General features: G+C 44.4%; 1 protein-coding gene across 1 annotated transcript in view; it reads left to right on the top strand.

Annotated features, from left to right (window-relative positions):
- Window positions 1-18139, top strand: part of FOXRED1 (FAD dependent oxidoreductase domain containing 1) — a 35745-nt gene that overhangs the window by 3747 nt on the left and 13859 nt on the right. Inside the window, exons 3-9 of the mRNA XM_089652112.1 lie at window positions 2046-2156; window positions 2695-2813; window positions 5765-5859; window positions 10101-10202; window positions 10283-10359; window positions 14200-14360; window positions 16987-17116. Coding sequence (XP_089508238.1) covers window positions 2046-2156; window positions 2695-2813; window positions 5765-5859; window positions 10101-10202; window positions 10283-10359; window positions 14200-14360; window positions 16987-17116 — 795 coding nt within the window. The remainder of the gene's footprint in view (window positions 1-2045; window positions 2157-2694; window positions 2814-5764; window positions 5860-10100; window positions 10203-10282; window positions 10360-14199; window positions 14361-16986; window positions 17117-18139) is intronic.

Genomic DNA, 18139 nt, shown 5'->3' with positions numbered 1-18139 from the left:
TTTTTTTTCCAAGATAAAAAAAAAATGTGTATCCATAGTCAGACCTTTTTGTTGTTTTCTACTTTTAGATCTGGCGGGGGAAGATTAGATTCCGATGTCAGGTTTTTACTGCTATCCAAGGTACTATTAAGGAGATTTCCCTTTAGTAGAATAGGATAAGGCTGACATTTTTATTTTTGATTGAACCACAAATTAAACTGCCACGCTGTGGTATTCAGATCCAGATACAAGTTTTATTCCAAAGACAGATCTTTTTTAAAGCCAACCTGTTTCAGGGGCTTAAACTCCCCATTTTCATCAGGGCTTCACAGTGAAACTATGTATATGCATCTGGTTTTAGCAGCATTTTGAGGTATTTTACATGGTTTCACTGTGTTGTTTTTAGGCCATGGTAGTCTTAGGCCACTTGCACTTGTGACTGTCTAGCAGCAGTGTCCCGTGTTTTAGTGTGCCCAGAAGGGACAGTTGCAGCTCCCAGCCCTGCTGCAGGCACACTGTCCATAGCAGATTGTGGCTGGGTGGGGCTGAACGGCCTTGGATTTTGGCAGGCTGCCTGATTCAGGGCTGCACACTGCATCTGTCCCTCCAAAGTGTACTAAAACACTGGGAGGCATGCACTGCTCCTAGACAGCTCTGTGTGCAGGGGCCTAAAGAACACAGTTTTACCATGATAGGCCCTGATGAAGGAGGCACAGTTGCAGCCTCTGAAATGGGTTGGCTTTATGAAAGATCTGTTTTTGGAATAAACTTGTATTAGGACTTGAATACCATGGTGTGGCCCTTCAGTTCCAGATTCAATCCATCCCTATTACAACCCACTCTGTTTTTGGAAATTATTTAGTGTGCAGAAGCTGCCTGCCCAGTATTCAAATTCTCTGTATCTACACTGCCACTATTTTTTTTTTTATGAAAAATATAAAATAAAGACGAAAAAATGAACTTGATTACAGCACCTATTTTATATACTTCCTTAAAATTTTTATATCTATCCATGTCCCTGTTGTATATTTTTCTCACTTCCTTTCTGTTGAAACCGTTTTAAGTAGAACAGGATATGGGAGGAAATCTCTCTAATGAAACCCTAGAAAACAGTAAAAACATGACAGGCGTTCCTAAGGCCCATGTCAGGCATGCACTCCTGTCAGCGGTGATGGCTCACCACTATGAAATCAGTAATAGAATATATAAAAAAGACTTCCTGCGCTCAGAATGAGGCCCTATCCCTATAGCTGCTGACACCTCCTACCAATGTGAGTAAAATACAATAAATAAATAGTGCAGCGCTAAACCATAAATCTAAAATAAATATAAATAAATACAAAATTAATATATATCATATAAAAGTGCAGCCGTGCAAATACAGTATAAATTCAATAAAGTGCAACACGTGTATTCCCCTCGGGAATAATCAAAGTGACCAAGTGATCAAGACTTAGAAATAAAACCTCATGTTTACAATAAGTGGAGATTCATATTAGAGTGCATTATAATAGATTGTTTGCTGTGATCACTTGGCCACTTTGATTATTCCCGCTGGGAATACACGCATTGCACTTTATTGAACTGAGGTTTTATTTCTAAGTCTTGATCACTTGGTCACTTTGAATATTCCCGAGCGGAATACACGCATTGCACTTTATTGAATTTATACTGTATTTGCACGGCTGCACTTTTATATGATATATATTAATTTTGTATTCATTTATATATATTTATTTTAGATTTATGGTTTAGCGCTGCACTATTTATTTATTGTATTTCACCACTACGAGAGCTCATCACCATGGATGAGTGAGGTGTAACGCTCTCATTTTGGTGACTTACATTATGAAGCATTTTCATCAGGGAAGACGGGACGCCTTGCTGAATCAACATGTGAGGGAGCACCATGTACAAGCAGGTTAGCGTTTTCCTGACACGTTAGCAGCCCCGTTACTGGCTCACAAATAGGACTCATGGGCTTTAAACAAAAAGAAACAAAAAAAGTGTTGGCTTGGCATACGCTTTATTTATTCATTTTTAACTATTTTTATATCATTCTTTAGTACTCTCAGGCATCCACAGTCCTGTCAGTGGGTGGCATTCGACAGCAGTTCTCCCGGCCAGAAAACATCCAGATGTCCCTCTTTGGTGCTCATTTTCTGTTGAAGATTAATGTAAGTCTTTTTAAGGAACATTTTAGTATGAGTATGATTAGCTCATTACCTTATTGGCTTCCTATATATTTGATCTTGTTTAACTTTCTAAATTTGTACTGAGCTACCTTTTGTGTGTTCCTGCTCTTTTTACATTGTCATTATTACAAAAACCCAGCAGGGATGGTGTGAACCCATCATAATGGACTCAGCAGGTATACAGACCAGGAACACAGCAAAGGGGTTTCAAACATTCTCTGCTTAATTTTTTGAAAAAAAAAGCACTTTTTGGCTTTTATATATACTTTAAATTGTAGTATGTTACTGAATTATTTAGGTGTTTTTCATGTTACAACTGTTGTCGGGTAAGAAATGGGTTTGGGGATACAGTTTTCAATGCTGAAATCCCATTGACATCTATGGTCATGTCTTGTATTTGCATAAGTGCAGCCATGGCTGATGAGGCTGCAATTCGACTTTTTCAACATTGTTTACACTGCACATCAACAAACGATCTATACGCTGTACAAAGAATCTGACGCACTGTTCTATGTTTTAGGAATATCTTGGCATGGTCAATGAAGACCCCATTGACATTCAGTTCAACCCATCTGGATACCTGTTCCTGTCCAGCGAGAAAGGCGCAGAAATCTTAGAGAAAAATTACAAAACTCAGCGGTATGGGTGTAGGAAGGTGATGCTGCCTGACCATCATTCATATCTATTTGGGCACAGTAACTCCATTTGATGCAAATCTATGTGTTCAGTCCGTTTATCAGTAAGGCCTTGCATGCTACAGCATACACCTGTGCGCGGGTTGTGCTTGCCTTCATGGGAATGTACACATGCTCCATGCATCCCTGTGCAGGCAGTCCCCTTCATGTCAGATGGGACACAGTGGCTGCATTGACACAGCCGCAGCTCGCAGTTTGACAGCCTTGCAAGCGCATGGGTCCAAATAGAGACTGTGTAGGTTCGAGGCTATGAACCCACATGGCTGTCCAATTGGGAGCAGTGAATGTTTCCATGCAGCTGCTGTGCTTCAATTGACATGAATGGGACTGCCTGCACGGGGATGCAGGGGATACCTGTGCATCCCTCTGTAGGTAAACACGGCGCTGGCACAGGTGTACGCTGTAGTATGCCAGTGTGAACGTAACCCAACTACTTTCATTGATCAAACAGAACTAGTATAGGTTCTCAACTAAATATAGAAATATTGCACTTGATATCTGGCTTTTACATCTCGGTCATAATCACATTCTTTCCAGAGACACAGGAAAATCTCAAAATAGCTCCTCAAGTCATGTTCAGGGGACACAGAGGACAGTCCTTAGACAACTCCTCAAGTCACCAGAGTTTATATCCACAACTGTCAGTCTTGTTTATTTATTTCATCCCTATTCTCCATGATACCTACACAAACCCTCATTAGTCCTCTCCTCATTGATAGCTTTATGGATTTATAAATGATGAAATAAAATGATCTCTAGATGCTTAAGTGAAGTAAATTATGGAAGACTTTTACTAATATATAAGTCATTTTAAAGACCCAACTTTTGCAGTATGAACCATTAGTTGCTCAAATCTCTGTCAATCATCTATTACATCCAGTCTGAAATCCAGGACATCGATCACAAATCATTTCTCTCTCTCGCTGTCTGTCAATCATATTTTCCATTAACAATCCAGCATTATAGAATGCCTCCTCTTCTGTCCTTTAGTGGGAATACTACAGTGTGCCCAAGGGAGCACAGCCAGACTAGCCATGCCCCCCATGGGCAGGCAACCTTAAGGACTCTTGTGTACTAAGTTGTACAATTGTTGTTCCTTTCTGTGCATGATGGCATATATCATTGCCTTCTACTAGAACACTCCGCAATCTGACAGCTGTCCGATTCTAACTGTCTCAGTTCCTCATTCTCCAACCACTATCCCCCCAGGTTGGGAGAATTTTACCCCATCAGTAAAGACCAACTACCTGTCACTGAGGTTCCCTGTATGGGGATAACTTGGGACTAAGAGGGACCCCTAACATAATTACTTCCCAGATGTCACTAACATTTTTCAAATTTACAACACCTTGTGCTGAGTATTGGTTAATAAGCAGTATAACCTTGACAGCTATCAGTGGACACTGTGTGGCTACTCACTGCCAAACCACACCATCATTGACTGCTTAGGTTCCCATTACCTATTGGAAACCAGTCATGTGATTATTATGTCAATTGTATAAGAAGTATAAACATTTTGTTACATGCTGGAGTTTCTAATCGGTTTCAGGATGCACAGAATTCTATTTTCTCTAAATGCAGCAAAATTGACTGCTTTATTATATGCATTATAAAAGAAAAACATATATACTGTGTGTGTTATAGATATATATATATATATAGAGAGAGAGAGATAGAGATCTAGATAGATAGATAGATAGATAGATAGAGATATATATTATACACGCACCAATGCACCTCTGTAGGGTGTGGTCCCTAACTCAAAACAATGAAATTGAAGTCCCCAGCTTTGTATAAGCCCCCCCACGTGTATAAGCAGTGCACAAACTAAAAGCAGACTCACCTGAAGGCAGCCCTTCCCTCCTTAGAGCTTCATTTTAGGTGTGGTAATTTTTACATATTTACATTATTCCAGGTTCCCTGCTTCATAGTGAACACAGTTGCTTGCTTGGAATGGGTATCATCCAGGGAATACTTTGCATTTTTCACAATGAATACAAAGCATTCTGTGTCTGAATGTGGTGATCATGCTGCCACTCCTCGTCCAATCAGAGAACACTTTGCATTCATTGAGAAAATGCAAAGTGTTCTCTGAATGGCCCCATGCTGAATGGATGACCTGGATTCAGTAAGTAGAAGTTCAGCCATTCAGCGTGGGACCAAGAAAGTAGTCAGACTCACTGTAGCAGCATTGCCTACAACAGTGATGTTCAGCTTCCAGGGGGTGCCCACAGGTATGGCATATACATACTTACATTGGTTGAAGCTGGAGTGTGTAGTGTGACTGTGTATCCAGTGTAACTACATAAATACCTGGAACCTAGATCTTACCTGGAATTCAGCTTTGAAGGTACAGAAGCCCAGACATCACCTTTTCAAGGTAGCTGAATATTTGAAATGTGTGTCTGTGACCAAAAAAAACAAACTATGTAGAATTTGGTCCCTAACTCAGACCTATCCAAGTCTCCATAGTTGGTGACTCAGATTGTTTGCCATTAGGGCCAAACTGTACAGGGGTTCCTTTCCATGGCTGTGTGGCTTCAAGTAGTCGAGATAGTTTAGTTAGTTAGGGCTTTTTTGCTAGCTACCTTGAAAGCTTAATGCTTTGTATTGTATTGCTTTGTATTTTTCCCTGCCATTGCACGCACTTGCTGTGCATTCTAATCTCCACATTGCTTCACTGTGCTGTATGTGTTCTATATTTGATATCACTAATCACCAAAGTATGATCATATTAATACATTGAGGATATTCATAATACTGGGAATTAAAACCATAGAATTTTACCTCATTGAACACATTTTATTAACAGTTTCATAACTTGGTCTGATTCTGAACAGTATGCACCCCTTTTTATTTTGATGTGTGTGTTTTTTGTTTTTTTTGTCACCAAAGGGAACATGGAGCCATAGGGATCCTGTATTCTCCAGAGCAGCTGAAGAAGAAGTTTCCATGGATTAATACTCAGGATGTGGTTCTGGCTTCCTACGGTGAGATATGTTGGGTCATACACCATTGCACACAAAGTTTCTTTCTACTCTTAATTGGGTTGAAAGACTTTACAGCATGCTGGTGATGTACACAAATGATAAAGCAAGCATCATGCATCTGAGCGTCTCTTAAACCTTATGCTACCTATTTATTAGTAGCGATGCCCAGATCACTCAAACTACAATATGACATGGGTTATATATGGCTGAGCTTTCACATTTTCCTCAGTTGTCAGACTTGTCCGTGGGATGTACCGTAAATATATAATAACAATAATATGGTGACTGTAGTGGGGACATTAGCGTGTAAGCTCCTCTAGTGCAAAAACTGCTGTGACTGGCTCTTAGTTCTCTGTACAGCACTACAGAATATGTTAGAGATCTATAAATGTATGATGATAGTGTGTGACTGTGGTGGAACATTTATATTGTAAGTTCTTCTGGTTCAGGGACTGGGGTTACTGGCTCATTTTTCCCTGTACAGTACATGTCATAGCTATATAATTGTATAATATTATTAGTATGTGACTGTGGGGGGACAATAGAGTGTGAGCTCCTCTACTGCATAGTCTGATGTGACTGGCTCAGTGCTCTCTGTACAGTACATGTCATAGCTATATAAATGTATAATATTATTAGTATGTGACTGTGGGGGGACAATAGAGTGTGAGCTCCTCTATTGCATAGTCTGATGTGACTGGCTCAGTGTTCTCTGTACAGCACTGAGGAATATGTCAGAGCTATATAAATGTCTGCTGTATGTGATGGTGAAGGACCAATAGAAGTGAATCTTGGTTCTGAGGGATATACAGAGGAGCATGTCTTCTTTCAAAGGAGCTGATCCATAATGATATAATACATGTGCACCCTATTATGGTTCTAGACTGCTACCTCTCTCTAATTGCGACAAAAAGGGCGCTCAGCAGATGATAAACTCTGCAGTGGGCATTGAGATGAGTGCCTTGTACAAAAGTTCATATCACTCAGTGTTTTTTTTTTTTTTTTTTTTTGACGAGTATTATTATTATACAGTATTTATATAGCGCCGAAGGGAGTGCTCAGTGCTGTACATTAGCGAGGGGGACAGAACATGAGACAATACAGTACAATACAATACACGAGGGGATCGAGGGTGCTGCTCTTTCGAGCTTACAATCTAGGAGGGAGGGGATAGTAGTACAGGAGGAAGTGGCTGTGGGGGATGGAGTGGTAAGAGGAGTGGAGGAGATCGGTTGTTAGGTGAGGGTGGGGTAGGCTTCCCTGAAGAGATGGGTTTTTAGGGTGCGCCTGAAGGAGGGGAGGGTAGGTGACAGTCTGATGGATTGGGGTAGGGAGTTACAGAAGATGGGGGAAGTCCTAGAGAAGTCCTGCAGTCGGGCGTGGGAGGAGGAGACCAGGGAGCTGGAGAGTAGGAGGTCCTGTGAGGAGCGAAGGGCACGGATAGGGTAGTATTTGGGTATCAGGTCAGTTAGGTAGTTTGGGGCGGAGTTGTGAATGACTTTGTATGTCACAGTTAGTCATTTGAATTTAATGCATTGGGCAATCGGGAGTCAGTGAAGGGATTGGCAGAGGGGGTGGCAGATGTGGAGCGGTTTGTGAGGTGGATGAGTCTAGCCGCTGAGTTCAGGATAGACTGGAGTGGGGATAGCGTTTGTTTGGGTAGGCCAGTGAGAAGGGAGTTGCAGTAGTCCAGGCGTGAGATGATGAGGGAGTGTACAAGTTGTTTAGTGGTGTCTGGGGTGAGGAACGTGCGTATCTTGGAGATGTTGCGGAGGTGGAGCCTGCATGACTTTGATAGTGATTGGACATGAGGTTGGAAGGAAAGGTTTGAGTCCAGGGTGACACCCAGGACTTTGGCGTGTGAGGTGGGATTGATGGTGGCGTTGCTAGTCGTGATGGAGAGGATGGGGGGGGGGCACGGGCTGGGGGGAAAACCAGGAGCTCGGTTTTGGACAGGTTTAACTTGAGGAAATGGAGCGATATCCAGTCTGATATGTCGTTCAGGAGGTGGGCGATGCGGGCGGAGAGAGAGGGGGTGAGGTGGGGGGTGGAGAGGTAAATTTGTGTGTCGTCGGCATAGAGGTAATAGTTGAAGCCGTGGGAGTGTATCAGTTTGCCAAGGGAGGAGGTGTAGATGGAGAAATGAGTATGAGCCTTTATTGATCAAGCCCTAAGAAAGGGAAAGGCCTTCCCCCTTATTGTGTAGGCTGTATTTGTTTAAAAAAACTTTGGAGCAATATGAGTGTAACAGACATGTAAAATTGATTGTACCGGACATGTAGGACTTGAGTGGAAATATGGAATCATAGCCATGACAGGTTGAGTAGATTAGATTATGTCAGGCCCTTTCATTGCAAAGGTGTGTGCAGGAACAGTCTTGTAATTAAGGATGTACACTGAGCCCCTGGGCAGTAGGGAAATGAATAGAAGGTACAAACAAATGGTCTGGGATCAGATGTGTATGTATACACAATTACTCCATAGGCCTTACAGACCCAATCATCATTTAGCATTAATTAGTCTAAAGCCAGGTTCCTGGAGGTGACACCTTTTGTGTGTCAATCAAGTTATCACCTTCTGGGAAAACCAGTGACAGCAGACAGACTGTCTGCCTTATGTGGAAAGCTCTATAGGTAATATTCACATAAAAGGAGTATGTTTAATCTCTTATAAAAGATGAAATATTAGTTGCAGAGATATGAACATGCTTCCTTTGTGCAGGCCATTCTGTGCGCTACATTTGCATATAAGAATCATATTTGTGGCTTGGGGAGGAAGCCAAGGAAATGCATGGAATGGTTAGATGACGCGGGGGTGCGACAGTCGGATGGTGTTTGGTACTGTTGCGATCGGGCTGATGTGCTGGTGTCAGAAATCCAATCCCCGACTTGGTGTTCAGGCCAGTCTCGGCCCAATTGAACTTGGGCAGGTCCATACACAGTACCTCTTGTGGGCAGGTCAGGACCACCTCCCCCAGAGTCAATTGGCCGAAGACTAATGTCCCGCCCATGTCCAAATCGCAATAAATTGAACACACGTACATTTGGACAGGGTGATCCGTACGGAGCTGGTTCAATTGACCAATGGATTGCTGATTTTCTGGCTTGCTCCAGCCGCAGGGTAAAGTGTTATTCTGTCTTTTTATTCCCTTTTTATTTTATAGTAATTAGTCATTTGTGTGTCTTCTTATATCTTTTGTATTTTTGTAACTTTTTATCTTTTGTACATATTTATGCACTGCCCACTTTGGGAAATTAAATCTTAAAATTAATTAGTGAACTTCTGTGTATTTAAGCACGTGCTCATATCTTCGGAGAGACTAGATCGGAGAGACTAGATCGGAGAGATTAGATTGGGTTGTATTGTATTGTATTTTAGTGCCTTTAAAACGCTCGGTTAAGCTCATTGCCAATCTGTATGCAACTGCACTGTGAGTGGGCAGATTGCACGCAGATTGTAAAGGTAACAGATCTGCCAGACGGAGATCTGTGTGTGTGTGGTGTCCCAACAGACCGTTCTGCGGATAAACTGTTGGCTGCTCTTATATACGGTTTGAGATATTTAAGTGTAAATCCCTTTATTATTCCCCTTCTTTACCACCCTGTCGCAGCCACATGCGTGCGTCACGGTTAGCTAGTCGCTGTGGGCGTGGCGTGTGGTGGACACGTGACAGGGTGATCGTTTAACGAATCCTTGACAATGAGCTTTTGTTCTATGAGTTTCTCAATACTCACTCACCCCAGAGCTATATATATGTATAATAATAATAATGCTCTTACATATGGGGTTAATTTACTAAAACTGGAGAGTGCAAAATCTGGTGCAGCTGTGCATGGTAGCCAATCATCTTCTAACTTCAGCTTGTTCAAGTAACCTTGAACAATTAAACCTGCAAGCTGGTTTCTTTGCAGAGCTGCACCAAATTTTGAACTCTCCAGTTTTAGTGGAACTTAGATTTATTACTAAACATTTACACTAAAAAAATGTATAATGCTAATAGTGCGTGACTGTAGTGTGGTGTAAGCTCCTCTGTTGCCTGGCTCAATGTTTTCTGTACATCACTGTAGAATATATCATAGTTATATAAAAGTATAACAAAACTAACAAACATTTTTCACTGTGGTGAGACAATAGAGTGTCATGGACAGTTGTGAGCGTGGGGGGGATTTGAAGGGGCGAGCCTGGAGTTGAGCTTTAAATGGTAGTTTCACTTTAATCCGATTCTCTTTGCATTCAATCAGGTCTAGAGAATGAGGGCTGGTTTGACCCGTGGACATTCCTCACTGCCCTCAAACGAAAGGCAATTTCTATGGGGGTGGAATTTTGCCAGGGAGAGGTGACAGGTAAGTGACACAAGTGAGTCCAGAATCTGTACAGAATATGGCCATTGTCAGAAGAGTCCAGTGAAAATTCTTCTTGGCAGGTTTTGATACTGTGACACAGGACATGGTGACAGAATCGGGAGACCTTGTAACCTTCACGACCATCAAAAATGCCATCGTAAGTCTGAAAGTCTTTGTCTGAACACTCATCACAGCTCTGACGATGTCTGTTAAGCCACCTTCTGCTTTACCCCAAGAGACATTTTTAAGTGTATGTAAAGTCCAAACCTTTTCCTAGTTTTAGAACGAGTATGGAAGAGTTAGGCTACTTGTAAGGTTGTTGTTGCTCAAAAGATTAAAAAAAAAAAAAAAAAAGAGCACCATGCCAATGATCAAAAATCAGTTCATATTTAGATCAACCTAAATAGCCAACATGTTTCTGTGGCTTTGACTCTCCCCTTTCCTGAGGGCTACAACAACAAAAACAAAATCAAAACAAAGTTCCTATACCTGTAGTTGCTGGATGGCGATCACAAACCTGATATCTGAAGTTTAAACTTGACGTTTTCATTACATATCTTATTTTAGAGTAATGTCAATACTGGGTCTCCACGCTTGCCTATGCCATGCTAGTAGGAGGGGCTGGCAGATTGCTGTATAAACATCACAGCAACCGGCCTCAGTACTCCCCTCAGTCCTGATGTAAGTAGTGGGCTGGTTCTTTGGAGGAGTTATGCGAATATCAAAATGCCTTGATAGTTGGATATCAGTCTGGAGAAGTGGACATTCCTCGGCTGGACTACATTTGCATTCAGTCCACCCTAGGTAATGTCCACATGTGATGCTGGTTGAAAGAGCTGAAATCCAGTAAATGAAAGGGGCAGGACAGGGACAGTCAGGTTGTGGAGGAAAGTGCTAGATGATGCTGAGCGATTTCCAACCAGAAAGTGAGGCAGGCTCTGTCTGACTTGCTGCAGAATTTAATGTACGTTGTGAGAAGCTACTAGTGAAATCGGAGTAAGCAATTCCAGGACAGGAGTGTAGCCGGTACAACTGAGCAAAACTGAAGGGAAGCCTGGAGTTCAGCATTAAAAGGTAAAGTTGCCAAGTCTAGCAAGTTTAAGATTTGAATGCTATCTTTGTATGAGCAGGTGTTGAGCGACCCCCTGTGACCAGGGGCGTATTTACACCAAGGCAAACTAGGCCTTTGCCTAGGGCGGCACTTTTCAGGGGGGCCGCACGGCGGCAGTGCCGCCCCCCCTTTCCCACGGAAGGGACAATTTCATAGGAAAGTGACAGGGGCAGGACCACCATGGCTGTTGGACCGGTGTAGCAGCAAGATCTGTCCCCCCATGAAGATCTGTCCCCCTGACGCATCTGCGCATGTCACCGGCTGCAGAGGAGAGCGGAGTGGTGGGCGGATCCCTGGTGTGCGTTCGGAACGCATGAGGGGCCAGGCCCCCTGTAAGTGCCGGGATGTGCAGGAAGGCCAGAAGGAGGAAACAGAAGAGGACGAGGTCAGGGGGGCGGAGCCCCCTGCTCCTTTGCAGCCGCCGCTGCCAGAGATACTGGGGGAGAAGGGACACAGGCGCCTGGTGATCCTGACACCATCTGGAGGAGCCGCTGCTGGACAGGTAAGTGTTTGGAGGACTGGTGCTCCCTCTGTCCTGTCTCACTGTCCCCTGATACACTGCCCCCCATCCATCACACTGCCCCCTACCCCCACATGTCACCCTGCCCCACACCTGTTCCACTTCCCCCTCCTGTCCCCCACATTGTCCCACTACCACCCATCTGTCTTCACTGCCCCCCACCTGTCCCTCTGCCCTTCACCTGTCCCTTTGCGCTCCTCATGTCCCACTGCCCCGATCCTGTCCCTCTGTGCTCCTCCTGTCCTGGTGCCCTGATCCTGTCCCATGCCCCCGTCATGATGCCCCCCATCTGTCCCTCTGCGCTCCTCCTGTCCCACTGCCCCTCACCTGCCCCGCTGCCCGATCCTGTCCCATGCCCCCCCCCGTCACGCTGCCCCCCATCTGTCCCTCTACGCTCCTCCTGTCCCACTGCCCCTCACCTGTCCCTCTGTGCTCCTCCTGTTCCTCTGCCCCTCACCTGTCTCTTTGCGCTCCTCATGTCCCACTGCCCCGATCCTGTCCCTCTGCGCTCCTCCTGTCCTGCTGCCCTGATCCTGTCCCATGCCCCCCGGTATGCTGCCCCCCATCTGTCCCTCTGCGCTCCTCCTGTCCCACTGCCCCTCACCTGTCTCACTGCACTACCCCTGTCCCGCTGCCCCGATCCTGTCCCATGCCCCCCCCCCCCCCCCGTTATGCTGCCCCCCATCTGTCCCTCTGCGCTCCTCCTGTCCCACTGCCCCTCACCTGTCCCTCTGCGCTCCTCCTGTCCCACTGCCCCTCACCTGTCCCTCTGTGCTCCTCCTGTCCCACTGCCCCTCACCTGTCCCTCTGTGCTCCTCCTGTCCCACTGCCCCTCACCTGTCCCTCTGCGCTCCTCCTGTCCCACTGCCCCTCACCTGTCCCTTTGCGCTCCTCATGTCCCACTCATGATCCTGTCCTCATGATCCTGTCCCTCTGTGCTCCTCCTGTCCCGCTGCCCCGATCCTGTTCCATGACCCCTGTCACGCTGCCCCCCGCCTGTCCCTCTGCGCTCCTCCTGTCCCACTGCCCCTCACCTATCCTTCTGCGCTTCTCCTGTCCCCTTGCGCTTCTCCTGTCCCGCTGCCCCGTTCCTGTCCCATGCCCCCGTCACGCTGCCCCCTACCTGTCCCTCTGAGTGCCTCCTGTCCCACTGCCCCTTACCTGTCCCTCTGCGCTTCTCCTTTCCCACTGTCCCTCACTTGTCCCAAGTGGGCCTCCGGGCCTCCCACTGACACCAATGATGGGGCACTATTCCTCCCACTGACACCAATGATGGGGCACTATTCCTCCCACTGATACCAATGATGGGGCACTATTCCTCCCACTGACACCAATGATGGGGCACTATTCCTCCCACTGACACTAATGATGGGACACTATTTCTCCCACTGACACCAATGATGGGGCACTATTCCTCCCACTGACACTAATGATGGGACACTATTTCTCCCACTGACACCAATGATGGGGCACTATTCCTCCCACTGATACCAATGATGGGACACTATTCCTCCCACTGACACCAATGATGGGGCACTATTCCTCCCACTGATACCAATGATGGGACACTATTCCTCCCACTGATACCAATTTAGTATTATACAGTATTTATAAAGCGCCAATAGTTCGCTCAGCGCTGTACATTACAAAGGGGGATAGAACATGTGACAGAACAATACCAATACAATGCAAAACATGAGGGGATGGAGGGCCCTGCTCTTTCGAGCTTACAATCTAGGAGGGGGCACTATTCATTCCACTGACACCAATGATGGGGCACTATTCATTCCACTGACACCAATGATGGGGCACTATTCCTCTCACTGATACCAATGATGGAGCTCCATTCTTCCCACTGATACCAATGATGGGGCACTATTCTGCACACACTGACACTAATGATGGGACACCATCATTGGTGTCAGTGGGAGAAATAGAGCCCCATCATTGGTGTCAGTGGGAGGAATAGTGCCCCATCATTGGTATCAGTGAGAGGAATAGTGCCCCATCATTGGTGTCAATGGGAGGAATAGTGCCCCACTGACACCATAGTGTTTTTTGAAATCCACGCTGTTCTCCCCCTTTTTTTTTTGCATGGCTTCTGGGAAGAATTACAGCACTTCTGATTGATTCAGAAAGAAAGTGGAGAACAGGGATTTCAAATTCCTGGGCCACTACACCAGCTGCGTGGGCACTGATAGCTCATCACCCACAGAGGTAAGTACAGTGGGCACTGGAAGGAGGTTGTAGGGTGTTAGTTCATTCTTTTCATACTGAGTCCAATATGTCATCCAACTTAGGTCTCTCATGATTACTGCTAAAGACTTAAAAATGTGGACAAAGACATAACAAATATCTGATTCCAGGTATCGATGTCACACAGTCTGGAGAATCAACCGGTGGAATGCTCTGCGGTCATTAATGCTGCTGGTGCCTGGTCTGCAAAGGTGGCAGAGATGGCAGGAGTGGGCCTGGGTAATCCCAACACAATATACGGAACAAAACTTCCTGTAGAGCCCAGAAAGAGGTGAAGGTTTTTGCTGGGGTTGCCCTTTAATCATTCCTTGTTTCACGTCCACACAAATGATACTGCAAAACAAGAACTGGGGCATAATGAGTTCGGTGAGGCAGGAGAGAGCAGCACAAACTCCTGTACTTTCTGGCCAGTGAACATGGCATTCCTGGGGGCAGCCACATGTCAGAAGGCTAGGCTTTCTTGGCTTATAGGAACAGGGACTGCTATAGGTGGCTTGACATTAAGCTATATTCCCTGACCAATCCTATAGAGGCAATCGTTATAGTACACTGGCTTTGGTACAACAATTAGTTGATTTTAGTAATACACAAGATACAATGTCTGGTGCATAGTCAGTCCAAACATTAAAGTCTCACACATGCGATGACGCCATACTTGGAATTACAACCCAAAACACATTATGCTACTTCTCAGGGCTGTATGTGAGAAACATCTTAATAAACTGACAACTTTGTTTAAAAGAAAAAAAAAAAATTTTCCTTCCACATTTTCCAAAAACTTGTGGCAAAAAAATGAAGTCATCAAAAGACCCACAATGCCTCTTAGAGAATACCTCGGGGTTTTTGCTTTCCAAAATGTAGTTATTTTGTGGGTGTTTCCATTGTCCTGGCACGCCAAGGCCTCCAAAAATGTGATAGGTAGTCAGGAAATTGGGTGAATAATTTATGCCCCTAGAAATCCTGAAAGATTTTGGGCTCCTCTATGGCTGTGGAAAATTCTCACATGTGGTAACCCCATACTCAGGAGCAGTAGTAGAATGCGTTTTGGGTGTAATTTTAAGTATGCCTATGATATGTGTTAGAGGCTAATTGACAACTTTGTGTAAAAAAAGAACTTGACATTTTCAAAAGACACATTATACCTTAGAAAATACATTGGAGTGTTTGCTTTCCAGAATGGGGTCATTTTGTCAGTGTTTCCACTGTTCTTGTGCTCTGGGACCTACAATGTGATAGGTAGTCAGGGAACTAGATACCTAATGTGTAATTTATGCTCGTTGAAAGCCTATAGGTGCTGCTTGGAGTTTGGGCCCCTCTATGTATCTAGGCTATGAAAACATCTCATGCATGTGGTATCCTCATACTTGTGAGGAATCGCAAAATTTGTTTTCAGGTATAATTATAAGTAAGCTTCTGGTGTGTGTGAGACCTAACCTTAAAATGACAACTTTGTGAGAAAAACACATTTTATTTGGTTTCATTTTCCCCAAAATTATGGTGTGTGTGTTCATTCTAGAGTCCAGTGGCAGCGTGCTTTACACCACTGCATCCGACACTTTGCATTGCACTTGGTGATGTAAGGCTTGGATGCAGCTGCTCGGCCATGGAAACCCATTCCATGAAGCTCTCTATGCACTGTTGTTGTGCTAATCTGAAGGCCACACCAAGTTTAGAGGTCTTTACCTATTGACTCTGCAGACAGTTGGCGACTTCTGTGCGCTTCAGCATGCGCTGACCCCGATTTGTCATTTTACGTGGTCTACCACTTTGTGGCTGAGTTGCTGTTGTTCCCAGTTACTTCCACTTTGTTATAATATCACTAACAGTTGACTGTTTAATATTTAGTAGCCAGGAAATGTCACGGATGGATTTATTGCACAGGTGGCAACCTATCACGGGACCACGCTTGGAGTCACTGAGTTTCCTGAGAGCGACCCATTCTTTCACAAATGTTTGTAGAAGCAGTCTGCATGCCTAGGTGATTGATTGTATACACCTGTGTCCATGGAGGTGATTGAAGCACCTGAATCCAATGATTTGGAGGGCTGGCCCAATACTTTGGCAATATAGTGTATATATCTATCACATACCAGAGTTAGTAGACTATAACTTTCACACAGACAGTAAGAAATATGTCATTTTGGTACAGTGTTGCATGACTAAGTAATTGTCATCCAAAGTGTGACAGCGCTGAAAACTGGTCTGAGCAGGAAGGGGGTGGAAGTGTCCTGTATTGTTGTGGTTATTAACCTTTAGCAGCACATACCTTTCTTTTGCCCGCCATCCCATTCATCTGCCCAGGGGTGAGAAAAGGCACCCTGTCAAGACTTAGAAGTTGTATAGGGCTGTAGATGCTCTCCCTGCTCCAGCCTGACAGACTTGGACCAGTCAACAAGCACCAGCACGGTCACATGAAAGGAAGGGGACTGTGTTACATGTTCTCCACAGGCAGAAGTACCTGGTATGGCTGGGGGGTGAAGAGGTGAAGAAAAAGTGATTTTGTGCAGCTAAGGAAAAGGGAAATGAAAGTGAACCTGTTGTACTGTCCAGCATTGAAATACACAGATTTGTTTAAAAGAAAATCTAGCATAACAAAACATGGTATTTGCCATTACTGAACTCTCCGATTCCAAATGCTGGTTGCCTGGCTCTCATGTTTAATCTCCAGCCTCAATAATATGAACCTGTGGCCTGGGACAAGTGTCCAAATAGCACTTAGAACATTCCTGAACTGTGTTCTGGGTCAGGTATTCAAAGTATTGAAGTAAAAGGGTCAGCATGAATCCAAAGGGGCATATTTTCAGGAGCCAATAAAGGGCAACCCCCAGAATGGATTTTTATAGCCTTTACCAGTGTAGAAAACCTTTAATGGGAATAGTATTTATTTTTTTTTCTAGATATGTCTATATGTTTAATAGCCCCAATGGCCCTGGGATTGACTGTCCGATGCTGATTGACATCTCTGGAGCATATTTTCGAAGAGAAGGGTTTGGGGGCAACTACATCGGAGGTCTCTCACCATCAGAGGTGAGCAGCTACAAACTGTATATTGGGAGTTAACGTATGTCGACGTAAGTATATTGACAGCTGAAAACACAAGGAGGTTTCTGAGCTGCAAAAATATTTGTAAGTCTGATTTGGCCAGTCTTGTGATTTAAACGGCCCCACCACACTGAAGACTAATGAATTGAAAGCATGCATCTATGCCTCTGCTCCACCTTCAGTTCCTGTTGTCTGAAATGTGTTCTATTCCTTCTTCATGCTCTTCCATTCCTGGAGGGCCACACCAGTAATTAGTATGTGCTTTTATATACCTGTATATGAAGTATATGAAATATATATATATATATGCAAAAGTTTTAGGCAGGTGTGAAAACAATACTGTAAATTAAGAGTGCTTTCAAAATTAGAAGTGCTAATAGTTTATTTTTATCAAATGACAAAATGGAGAGTAAATAGAAGAGAAATCCAAATCAATAATTGGTGTGACCACCCTTTGCTTTCAAACCTGCATGAATTTTTCTAGGCACACTTGCAAACAGTTTTGAAGACACTCAGCTGGTAGGTTGTTGCAAACATCTTGGAGAACTAACCATAGACCTTCCGTGGATGTAGGCTGTCTCTTTTAGTGTAATCCCATACAGACTCCATGATGATCAGGGCTCTATGGGAACCAAACCATCACTTTCAGGACACCCTGTTCTTCATTACGCTGAGGATAGTTCTTAATGACATTGGCTGTATGTTTGGGGTTGTTGTCCTGCTGCAGATTACATTTAGGGCCAATTACACTCCTCCCTAAAGGCATGGCTTGATGGCTATGTATCTGCCTGTATTTCTCAGCATTGAAGACACCATGGATCCTGACCACATGTCCAACTTCGTTTGCAGAAATGCAGCCCCAAACATGCAAGGATCCTCTACCATGCTTCATTCTTGCGTGCAGGCACTCGTTTTGGTATCACTCAACCTACATATGAAATTGATGTTCATTACCACCTTCTTGGTATAATTTATGAATCATACCCCTGACTCTAATCCTACAAAATC

Source organism: Staurois parvus, unplaced genomic scaffold (assembly GCF_062004578.1).
Source record: "Staurois parvus isolate SC_StPar_1 unplaced genomic scaffold, SC_StPar_1.0 ptg000671l, whole genome shotgun sequence".
NCBI classification, from domain to species: domain Eukaryota; kingdom Metazoa; phylum Chordata; class Amphibia; order Anura; family Ranidae; genus Staurois; species Staurois parvus.
Note: the sequence above shows the minus strand (reverse complement) of the source record. Positions and strands in the feature narration are given on the sequence as shown.